This window comes from Wolffia australiana, chromosome 16 (genome assembly GCF_029677425.1).
Source record: "Wolffia australiana isolate 7733 chromosome 16, ASM2967742v1".
NCBI lineage: Eukaryota > Viridiplantae > Streptophyta > Magnoliopsida > Alismatales > Araceae > Wolffia > Wolffia australiana.
In genome coordinates this window covers 10711312-10723584 of record NC_135850.1, presented here as the reverse complement: position 1 = coordinate 10723584, position 12273 = coordinate 10711312, and the positions used below count along the sequence as shown (strand labels likewise).

Sequence of the window (12273 nt, the reverse complement as noted above, 5' to 3'; positions counted from 1 at the left end):
CACACGATTTCCGTATCACTCTATCTCCTCCCCAACACACGCACTGTGCAATCCCTGCCAAGCCATGTGCATCATGATGTGCCATATTTTCCTCTCATTCATCACTCACTCTATGCTGCATTACGAGAGTCACGTAAATCACAAATAACATGCTAAAGCACCTATCCTTCAATGTCAGCAAAACAAAAATCTGCCATTGTTTGACAATTTTCTTAGTGACAAGAACCCAAGTACCAGAGGCCATGGGTATTGTATCTTCATAGAGACAAGCTTCTCTACATAGTCTTGTTTATCTTTGGTTACTCCAGTGTTGGATGCATCATCTTCCTCCATTATAGAGGTTGAAGGGAAGACTTTTTCCCAATGTCATATTGGGTTGAGGCTGAAAAAGAGCAGCAACAAAAAGCAGTCATGATTTGAGCCAGAGGTTTCTCATCATCGATGGAATCAAATTATGGTGGTATTTAATATTGTTGTAAACTTAATTTCCCTAAATCAAATGAAATTTATAATTATAGAAATTCACTCAAATATGTATCATGGGAGTGATGTCGTTTCCACATGGACTGGCCTTTAGAGATAGATCTAGTTTTTAAGGTAGGGTTTAGAATAGTTGAGAATAATATGGAAGATAAAATAAATTAATTATGTATTCTAGTAAGAGAAGTGATAAAGTAATAACAAATAAGATAGTGAAAGGTTGGAAATAACTAAATAAGGAAGATAAAGGTAATGTGTTAATAAGATAAAATATTATATTATTTTTAGAATTTTTAATTAATGTACTAGAGAAAAAGGTGAAGAGATATAAGGATAGTATGATTAGAAAGTGATATAAGTAAGATTTTTTATTTTAATGAATATTAGGTTATGTGTAAAATATGAGGGATACATGTAGTAAGTAAGGAGTTATTCATATTTAGGTAGGTAGTGAATAGGATTATTTTATTTCAGTAAGATGTGAGAGGAAGAATGAAGAAGAGGGAATGTCAATATTATTGATTATAAGAAATATAATATATATATATATATATTTATTGGTGAGGTGGTTATATATATAGATAGGAGTGTATCCTGTTGCACATTCCAACAGAGATGACACATTCCAACAAATTTTGATTGACTCTAAATTTGCCTCTTGGGTTTGGTGCAATCCTGATCAGATCATTAGGTAGAGTCTGGGAAGGTCTGATCAATATTCTATATGACAAAAATTTGATCTGATTTCGATCTTATGATCTGATCTTCAATATGACAAGCTTTTTGGATGATCACTATACTTGAATTGGCCTCAAAGTAGCTCGTCATGGTAGGTCACGCGACCCTTCAATATATTATCAGCTTAATAAAAACAATAAGAAAAACTTTAACAAACTTAACATGGTCAGTCAGATCGACTAGGCAGAACCGATTGATGAAATAGGATAATCAGATTAGATTAGCCCTCTTGGAAGAATTGACATAGTTGCCTCATTGTCAACTCAATTGATTCAATGTATGCCTATCCAATCGTCAAACAAGCTCCCTGGACCAACTTTTTGAATAAAATTAGGAGTCAAACCAGAGGAATTAACGAGCCGATCATATCAATTACACTGCATCAATTGATTGACTAGGCCAAAATGATTTATATTAGCCATCATAGACTAGTTCACTTGGTTGTTTCGTTGTTGGCTCAGTGGATTCAATAAACACCGATTGGATCTTCAAGCAAGCTCTTCTGCTGACCACTGGGCTTTCTCGGCCTATCAGATATATTCAGCCAAATAGATTTGAATATTTCAGAGAATAGGCACTCGTGGATATAATGCATGATCATCTAGGACGGGGGTGAAGGACGAGATGGGAAAAAGATTGTCTTACCCTCTGTCCCAATTTGTAGAAGTTCGTTCGAATCGTCCCGTCCAAAATACTTTCCTCCATGTCCTGTCCTGTCCGAAAACCGACCCATCCAAGACACTCTCGTCCCGTCCCACATCCGGGACGAAGCAGTGCATTAGGCCATTCAGAATTCGACACATGGCACATAATGTGTCAAATTCCAGCTGGGGCTCTGAGGCGGATACATGACTCTTGCAGGACGCAGAAATCATCCTTTCCGCCGTTGACGGCCCCGGACGGAACGGTTCTTTCGTCTATGGACGAAACAATCGTCTCGTCTGGGGACTGGTGGACGACCCTTCGACCCGTCAATCGTCCGAACTCCCAGATGAGACGATTTTTCCGTCTACAGATGAAATTACCGTCCTGTCCGCATCAGTGCACGGTAGGTGAGGATGAGGGAGAAGGAGGTGAGAAGTATAGGTAGGGATGAATATTTGACTTTTACTAAACATTATAAAGTAATATGAAATATTTCCTGTCAGGGTACAGTTTAATCCTTGCTTGGAAGTTGGGTATGAGTAGATATCCTGGAGAGAAAATGTGTAAATATAAATAGACGAAAAAAAAGGGACTGAAGGGATAATTGCCAGACGAACTGTGTGAAAACGCAGTAGCGCGCTATCCAAACAGAGAGCCGTTTTCAATCTCAAGTTTCAATCTTTAACTCTCCAATCGAGCAATCGGCGAAGGGAAGAGAGATCAGAGGAAGGATTTTCCTCTGAAAGATGTCTTCTTCATCGATTTTCGTCCCCCCCGCTTCGATCTTCTCCCTCTCCCGAGCTTTGAAGTCTTGCCCAGATACCCATTTGAGCTGCAGCGACTCCTGCTCCCTCCACCGCCTAATTCGGAGAATCTCCAGCGTTTCTCGTAGAAAAATCCATGGAATTCATGGCAAGACTCTTCTGGGTAGCTCGGGGAGGAAGATACCCGGGGAATTGTTCACTCTTTCCTTCATGGGTAGCATGCTTTCTGGGTCAGGGCAGACTGTGGCGACTGGAAGGCCCGACGAGGGTTCGCTCTTGAGTCTCTTTGCTGTGCCGTCTGGCGCAGGCGGCGGTGGAGATGGCCTTGGGGCCGGGAATGGCGGGGGAGACGGCAATGGCGGGTCGAATGGGGGAGGAACAGAGACTAAATCAATGTCTGGGGAGTCGGAGGATGTGTCTAAATTTGGGTCAGATGTGATAATTCTCGACGTTGGAGTAAGAATTTCTTCTCTGAGACTCTTAAGAATCACAATGTCCTGTTTTTTGTGATAATTCTCGGACGTTGGAGTAGGAATTTCTTCTCTGAGACTCTTAAGAATCACAACGTCCTGTTTTTTGTGATAATTCTCGACGTTGGAGTAAGAATTTCTTCTCTGAGACTCTTAACAATCACAATGTCCTGTTTTTTGTGATAATTCTCGACGTTGGAGTAAGAATTTCTTCTCTGAGACTCTTAAGAATCACAATGTCCTGTTTTTTGTGATAATTCTCGACGTTGGAGAAAGAATTTCTTCTCTGAGACTCTTAAGAATCACAATGTCCTGTATTCTAATCCTCAGAGGGGTCTCCATTCTGCACATGATATCTCTATGAGTATGTGTGGTTAGTTGTTTTATGATTTATGATTTCCAATCATTATATAGGTATTGCATGTCAAAATTTCCAATAGAGATATCTTCTGTAAGTGTGTGTCATTGGGGGTGTTTTCAAAATTTCATATAAGTATGTGAAATTATGATTTCCAATCATTATAGGGGTGTTTTCATATGCCATGTATCCTAAGCCTCCTGGGGATCTCCTCTAAGGATATCTTCTCTAAGTGTTGTGTGAGGTATTTTCAGAATTTCGTACAAGCATATGAAATTATGATTTAAAATTCTGATAATGGTTCTTTTCAATGTCATGTTATCTTATCCTTAATGGGATCTCCATTTAGGTATATCCCTTTGAGTCTACGAGACCAAGGGTATCTTCATAATTTCAGACAAGTACATGAAATTATGGTTTGTAATCCTTAAGTGGGTATTTTCATCTGTCAGGTTTTCTAATGTTTATAGGGATCCTCACTGTGGATATCCCTATTAGTGTGTGTGCCTTGGAGTATTTGCGTAATTTTACTGAAATTACCTGTCTGTTGAATGCAGTTGACGTTTTTGTTCTCTCTCAGGGAATGTCATGTGGTGGGTGTGCTGCCAGTGTGAAGAGAATTCTTGAAAGCCTGGTAATTATGAAATTGGCTTCTGAATTTTTCCAAGGACTTGTCTTGATTCTCTGCTTTCTGCCCCAATGACAGCCTGACGTGTCCTCTGCAAATGTGAATCTTGCCACTGAGACCGCAGTAGTGTGGGTAACATCAGAGGCTAAGGTTATTCCCGATTGGCAGCAAGAACTGGGGAAGAAAATTGCCACCCACTTGACAACATGTGGATTCCAGTCTAACCTTCGAGGTTAGCCTCGTTAGATGTACAAATGGTTTTCTCACCCAAAATTTTATTTATTTACTCTGTGTAGTTTTTTTTTCTGTTAAGAGATTTGTGAGTTTGGGAATGATCATTCTTTCTGAAGAATGTTTGATTTTGTTACCTTTTTTTTCTGCGCAAGAGGTTTTCTAGTTGTTTAGAGTGTCATTGTTGTGAGATTCTGATATAGATCTTTGGTAGGTCTCCTTGAGGTATGATCTCGGAAGGATTGGGAGAGAGATAATTAGAGAGAGGTTGTGAGAGAAAGATAGAAGAACAATGCTGCAGGCTTGGATCGGCGCCTGAACCCCCTCAGGAGGATCTCCCTGCTGATTCAAGAACAACTCGTTAGCCATCTTAAGGGTAGGGCTACATATATTTAAATGGGAACTATCTTTAGACATATGACTGGAAAATCATTGACAGGGGTTGGGTACACTAACGATCATCAACTAGGAACAAATTAGAAAGTCATTGTCTGGAGGTACTGACTGCACTAATCAAAGGATCAGTTGATAGAGACATCAGGTAGGTGCCTACCAGGAAATGATGTTGGAAGGGTACAAACAGATAGAGAGAAAAATATAATAGAAATGGTTACAGGTCAAGAGCGGTGATGGAACCCTCTCCAGACTCCCAGCGGATTCAATGTCTATTTATTCTGTGCCCTCTTTATGGAAGAGCGACCTCTATTCAAAGGAAACTGATCTAAAGACAAATGACTAAAATATCCTCGACAGGGGTTGAGAATCCTAACATGACCAAACAAATATGTTACTACAAATGTGTAAAATCAAGCTTGACTCATTCGGTCTCCCTGTTTAATCTAAGGAAAAAAAAAACTATCAACGGACTTGCGACACCAGGGGGAGAGATAGCATAGATCAACCCGTTCTCGTTTCCAGTTCCAGGTTCCTGCTTTAGCTCAGGTTTTAATTTAAATTTTAATTACTTAGATGTAATGTGGTAAACTGATTTAATCGTTTTTTGCTTATTGTAACCTCCTTTAAATAGATTATTTAAAAATTTAACAGAATGCTGAATCTATAGTTAAAAAAAAAACAGAATGCTGAATGTGACAGATATGCTGATGATTGAGTGGAATAGAGAAAATTCCCGGTAGGAATGAGAGAACATTTAATTGAGTTGACGTAATTGAGCTATTAGCTATTACAAAGAACTGATGTGTAAATTTTCTTTGAAGTCTATAAGACACAGAGCAGTCAAAGGTGGTTCTTGTTAGTGAGATAGTCAGCCTTATGGGCTAATGGGCCCTATTCTATAAGCCCATTAGCCCTCTTATCATTCTCACCCTCCTAGGGTATATGTATACCCAGCCATGTACTCTATTGAGTTATGTCATTATCTTCTTCCTTCCTCTCTTGACATGGTATCAGAGCTCCAGAGCTCTTCCATCTAGGGTTTGACATCACCCTCTCGCTGTCTAGCGAACCCGGAGCGTGACCGACGGATCAGCCACAGCGCGAGCTGTAGCCAGCCCGCGGAGCTTCCAGAGAACCAGCCGCAGCCGCATCCCTAGCCGAAACTGCAGGCGAGTGCCAGCCGCAGCCGCGCACCAGCCAAAGCCGCGCACAGCCGCAGCCGCAACGCAAGACAGCCGCAGCCGCGACAGCCGCAGCCGCAGCCGCCAAGCGCGCAGTCGCTCGCCAGCTGCAGCGCGCAGAGCCGCAGCCACAGCCGCGCGCCAGCCACAGCCGCGCACAGCCGCAGCCGCGCGCCAGTCGAAGCCGCGCGCAGCCGCAGCCAGCTGCCTCAGCCACCGCCGAAGCAGCAGCAGAAGCCGCAGCAGCCGCCGAAGCAGCCGCCGCCGCCGCAGCCGCAGCCGCAGCACGGGTCGCAACCTCAGTCACAACAGCCGTCTCCGTAGAGACCACGGCTCTGATGTCGGAGGAACTTTACTCCACGGGCCAGACGCGTCAACCGGCCGTCCCAGATGATGGCTTCACCGATGCAGACTTTCAACGAGAACCCTTGTCACACAAGGTTACTCATTCTCTGCCGGCGGTTCCCGACACGACGTGTCTCCAGGGCCCGAATTTGTTACAGTGGCGTCACTTTGTCGAGACTACTCTCAAGGCTCGCCAACTGTTCAAGCATTGCACACAAGCCCCGCTTCCATCGACCCATCCACACTATTCGGCGTGGGAAGCCGAGGAACACTTCGTCCTTGGATGGCTCTACACGACCTCCCTGGCACCCTCGTTCCGTGAAAGGTTCCCTCGCTGCGCCACCGTGAAGGGTTTTTGGGACCAGGCCAACAAATTTTGCGGCCGCGAAGGGGACAACTGGCGCCTCTTTATGCTCGTTGCTAAAGCCAGCAACTTTCGCCAAGGCGCACTGTCCATCTCGGACTATGCGCTGGAACACAAGAAGCTGTGGGACGAGGTGGACCACTACTTGCCGACGGATGATCCGACGTGCAAGTCATTCCAGAACACTCTTCGCCTACGCCTCTTGGGGTTTCTTTATGGCCTAAACAAGGAGTATGACGACACTCGGTGCCGTGCCCTCCATCGCAAGGAAGGCCTTCCTTCCATTGATGACTTGGTGAAGGAACTCCAGGAAGAGGAGAGTCATTTTCATGTCATTGGCACTCTCTCCTCGGAGGCAGCTCGTGACTTGACTGCCCTCCTCGCCCGGCCTCCCTCGCCCGCTCCTGCTCCCCCCGCGGAGGCGGCCCCCTTCGGGCTGATTTGCTCCTACTGCAGCAAGCCTGGACATCTCCGCAAGTGGTGCAAGAAGCGTCAGTACGACAACCGGAAAAAGGAGGCTACCGAAGGGAAAGCTATGGTTGCCTCCTCCTCTACCTCTTCTACCAGCCCGACGACCATTGAGCAGCTCCAAGCCGACTTGGCCCGTCTCCGTGACCAAGTGGCTACTATGCAGACTCAGACTTAGTCGATGGCACATTTTGGTGGATTTGGTGCGTTCTCTCTCCCTCAGTCTGAACAGTGGTATTGTGGTACGGCTTCTTACTCGCCTCTCGTATCGGATACGAGCTGGGTTCTTGATTCGGGGGAAACCGAACACATGACCCCGTTCAATGACCGGTTTGTATCCTATGAAAGGCATAGTTGGGACCGTACAGTTCTTACAGCCGGTGGTGGACGGTTGCGTGTTGCTGGAATTGGGGCAGTGTTTGTAGACGGCCTCGGAGTGGTCAGCAATGTTCTTCATGTCCCTGCCCTGCGAGCTATACTTATGTCTCCTCAGCGTTTGGTTGACAGTTTGTCCTGTTCTTTTCACCTCCAGCCTGAGGGGATGTTTCTATCTGACAAGGTGGGTCGGACTACACCGATTAGGCGGGAGAACGGGTTGCTGTTGTTGGACGATGGGGGGCGTTCTCGGTGCTTCCTGCTTAACCGCCAACTCCGACCGGCGGATGTGCAGCGTATGGGACGTCTCCAGTTGGCTCACCAACGGCTGGGTCACCCGCCATTTTCAGTTTTACAGTGTCTCTTTCCTTCGATGTGTACTGGATTGGACCTTCAGACTATCGTGTGTGATGCCTGTCAACTGGCGAAGCACCGTCGTTCATCTTTCTCTCCGTCCACCTCGTACTCCTCCACTCCATTATTTGGCATCCATAGTGATGTTTGGGGACCCGCCTCGCAGGCTAGCCTAAAGGGCCACCGATACTTTTAGATCTTTGTTGACGAGGCCACCCGCTACACATGGGTCTACTTGTTGACCGCCAAATCTGAGGTTGCTCCGACGGTCCGTCACTTCTGCACCATGGTTCGTACTCAGTTTGGGCGAGGTATTCAGCGCTTCCGCTCCGATAACGCCCGGGACTTCGTCAACACCGAGCTGGCCACGTACTTTGCTGACCATGGGATTCTCCACGAGTCCTCTTGTGTGGCCACCCCGGAACAGAACGGTATGGCAGAACGTCGGATCGGGTATTTCACGTCGACCGCCCGTACCCTTCTACTGAACTATTATGTTCCGTGGGCGTATTGGGGTGAGGCGGTCTTAACGAGTACCCATCTCGTAAACCGTCTCCCCTCCCAGCCCCTCGGGTTTGTCAGCCCACTGGATCGTCTCTCCACGGCGTTCCCCCATCTCTCACTGCGGACTGGACTCCTCCCTCGCATCTTCGGGTGCACGGCGTACGTCCACGATACAGCTCCCACTCGTACGAAGCTCGATGCTCGAGCTCTCCGGTGTGTCTTCGTCGGGTACGCTTCTCTCCAGAAAGGTTACCGTTGCTACCACCCTCCGTCTCGGAGATTTTTCATCTCGGGAAACGTCACCTTTGCCGAGCATGAGTCTTACTTCGGTGATTCTACCTCGCCACGCCTTTCGCTGGTTGAGGCGTCTTCGACTCCTTCCTTGGAACCCTTTCTGTTTGTGGGACCCATTCCTCCACCGTCGCCGTCCCCAGCCACCTTCTCTCCCTTGCCTCCTACCGTCTCACCTCCCGGTGCACCGTATCCTCCCCCTAGTGCACCTCCTAACCCCGGGAAGTCCATCTCTCACCCCGGGGAGCTACCTCCTACTCTTGGTGCACCGTATCCTTCTCCTAGTGCACCACCTTCCCCCGGGGAGCCTCCCCCTACCCCCGGGGAGCTATCTTCTTCTCCCTCCTTTGCTTCCGCTCCTCCGTCTGACGATGCGTCACCCTCGTCTACTGATGATGATGCTCAGTTGGGATGGCCTATCGCCCTTCAGAAAGGGGTTCGTCAGTGCGCTCGCACACCTCTCTACCCCTTATCTCACTATCTCTCTTTTGATCGGCTAAGCCCTTCCTACCGGTCCTTTCTTTCTCACATCGAGTCGCATCCCCTCCCTCGTCGCCTATCCGATGCTCTTGCTTCTCCTCATTGGAAAGCGGCGATGGATGAGGAGATGCAGTCCTTGCTCAAGAACCACACTTGGGAAGTCGTCCCACTTCCTCCTGGCAAGAGGGCGGTGGATTGCAAGTGGATTCATGCCAAGAAGCATCATGCTGATGGTACTCTCGAGCGCCTCAAGTCTCGACTTGTGGCTCGGGGGTTTACTCAGTCGTATGGCGTGGACTACTTCGAGACCTTCTCTCCTGTGGCGAAGATGGAAACAGTCCGTCTCCTCTTGGCGCTTGCGGCTCATTCCGACTGGCCGATACGACAGTTCGATGTGAAGAATGCTTTTCTCCACGGTGACTTGACGGAGGAGGTGTACATGCAGCCACCTCCCGGGTATACCCTTGGCCCCCCGGGCACCGTTTGCCGGCTGCGGAAGTCTCTCTATGGACTGAAACAGTCACCGCGGATGTGGTTCGGTCGGTTCTCTTCGGTCATGAAGACCGAGGGCTACACTCAGAGCAATGGGGATGCCTCCCTATTCTTCCGTCACAGTTCCGCGGGTGTCTCCATCTTGGCCGTGTACGTCGACGACATCCTCATCACGGGGTCCGATTCTGCAGAGGCCGGCCGCCTCAGCTCTGCGTTGGCCAAGGAGTTCGAAATCAAGGCCCTCGGGCTTCTTCGCTACTTCCTCGGCCTTGAGGTGGCCTACTCCCCCCGGGGGATCTTTGTGTCACAGCAGAAGTATGCCGTTGACCTACTGGCCTTGACCGGAATGACTGAGTGTGCACCGGTTACTACTCCCATCGACCCTAACGTCAAGTTGGGTAAGGGGGAGGACTCAGCACCGGTGAACGCATATCAATACCAGCAGGTGGTGGGGAAACTCCTGTACTTGACCCACACCCGCTCCGACATCAGTTTCGCCGTCAACCTCCTCAGTCAGTTCATGCACTCTCCGCGGGAGATTCATCGTCAGGCGGCCAACCGGGTACTTGCGTACCTAAAGGGCTGCCCAGGAAGGGCTTGTTCTTTCCTCGGAGTATGGAGCGGACCGTGAAGGTGTACACTGATGCGGACTTTGCCGGCTCAGTTGTGGACTGTCGTTCCACTACGGGGTACTGCACTTTTGTCTTCGGCAGTCTTGTCAGTTGGAAGAGCAGCAAGCAGGACAAAGTGTCCCGCTCCAGTGCTGAAGCCAAATACCGGGCACTTGCCGATGGGGCCTCTGAAGGCCAGTGGATACACGGAATTCTCCATGACCTTCGTGTGGAGTATTCCGGCCCGATCCACTTCTACTGCGACAACAAGTCGGCCATCGCCTTGGCAAAGAACCCTGGCCAACAGGGACGGATCAAGCATATAGAACTCCACCGCTACTTCTTCAAGGAGCGCGTGGACGAGGGCATCTTTGACTTGGAATTTGTTCCATCTACTGATCAAGCTGCTGATGTCCTTACCAAAGGACTATCTCGACCTCTCCTGCAACGTGCAGTGTCCAAGCTCGGCATGGATGACATCCATACTTCGCTTGCGGGGGGGTGTTAGTGAGATAGTCAGCCTTATGGGCTAATGGGCCCTATTCTATAAGCCCATTAGCCCTCTTATCATTCTCTCCCTCCTAGGGTATATGTATACCCAGCCATGTACTCTATTGAGTTATGTCATTATGTTCTTCCTTCCTCTCTTGACAGTTCTAAATGAATATGAAGGCCGAACTTTATTTTTCAGGGTGATGGGAAAACTGACGTACACATATTTTGAAAGAAGAGAATTCTGTCCTGGTATATTTAAATCTGTCTTTCGGTTCTTACTGAGACTACACATGCTTGGTTAGGGTAGAGTTAAGTGATCTAAATTAGACGGATTTTTTTACTACAAAAAAATACCCTGTTGGTGGAGAAGTTGAAGTTCTGCCCTCCCCACTGTCTGGATACCCGTTACTTTTTTTTTCGTCCTCTGTTAAACAAAAGCACATCCCTGGTATGGGGCCATAAGCAAATAGGTCCATACCTGGGTGTTAAATTAAAAATCTTTTCCCTCATAAGTACTGAGACTACTCATGGCTTTTATTTGTAAGCGCCTTAACTCTTGTTAGCTGTTAGTTAAACCAGCAATTCATGCTTTACCAAGTATGAATTTTCTTTTCTTTAACCATAGAGTTTTCTGGTTGAGCTGGGCAACACGGTGCAGGAGCAGTGTGCCGTTCTCTTTTAAAATGTTCCTCAATTTGTTTGTTTCTTTTCTATCAATTTCCCTCCAGAAAACTGAAACATATTTGACAAATAAAGCTTTAAAAATATGAGTAGTTCTCTCGCATCAAACAATGGATTGCGTAAAACTCAAGAAATATATTCCTTATTCTTTACCTTTTCCCTTTTGTTTGAAGACATTGCGTTTCCCCTTGACTGCCTGCTGGAAAGTTACTTGGATTCTTTCCAATTTCCATCCTAAAACAAGTGATGACTTCCTTCTAGAATTTTCTGGTAAATATGATCTGCATTAGGGCTCCATTAGTTCCCTGAATTCATCAGGAAGGTCCTTTTAGCAAACTACTGCGCTCAAATAGGGCATAAATAATGCAACGTATGAGGAGGACATGTTGATGTTTTTTTGACACTTAAAATATTTGGCACTGAATCGCAGGTAGGGCTACTGATGAAGATAATTAATTTTAATATGGATGATGAAAGCTGTATCTGATTCTTCTGAGGAATTTATGGGTATGAACTTAAATCCTTCAGATCTTTTGTTCTCAAACTTCTTATTTTTGGGATAAATATCCTTGGGCCACTATTGCCAAACGAGTAATGGAAATGTATTTCTCCATAGGTGTTCCCCAAGGGCTCAAGTGGAGGGTTTGAGAAGGGGCATGCAGAAAGCTTTTTCTAGTTACTTTCTGGCTTAAGTCTTCAGGATGGACAAGACACTCACCATTTACCTTGTTCATATGACATAACACTCTTCCCTGTACTAAGTTGGCATTAATATTTTACTGTATCCATCTCCAGCGGTTATGGACCTTGAACCATAAAATCCGTGGGTCATTAACGTGAATTGATGTTGATAGGGTTCTGGGGTCATTCAATCGATGTTTGATAGGTTCATTCAAAAAAAAATTGATGTTTGATAGGGTTC

The 12273-nt window shown here is 46.7% G+C and overlaps 1 protein-coding gene and 1 long non-coding RNA gene across 3 annotated transcripts in view; both read left to right on the top strand.

Annotated features, from left to right (window-relative positions):
- The first annotated feature begins 2479 nt into the window (after window positions 1-2479).
- The window catches only part of PAA1 (P-type ATP-ase 1), a 32436-nt gene continuing 22642 nt past the window's right edge, over window positions 2480-12273 (top strand). The window contains exons 1-3 of one of the 2 annotated variants that reach the window (XM_078588758.1): window positions 2480-3083; window positions 4036-4089; window positions 4162-4315. In XM_078588758.1, the coding sequence (XP_078444884.1) occupies window positions 2610-3083; window positions 4036-4089; window positions 4162-4315 (682 nt within the window). In that variant the 5' untranslated portion in view covers window positions 2480-2609. Of the gene's footprint in view, window positions 3084-3352; window positions 3370-4035; window positions 4090-4161; window positions 4316-12273 lie in introns of those variants that run through there. The other variant, XM_078588759.1, reaches the window with a different exon arrangement.
- LOC144714019 (uncharacterized) lies at window positions 10865-12210 on the top strand. The gene is made up of 3 exons (XR_013584209.1): window positions 10865-10919; window positions 11782-11858; window positions 11968-12210. It is a non-coding gene; the product is annotated as an uncharacterized LOC144714019 (long non-coding RNA).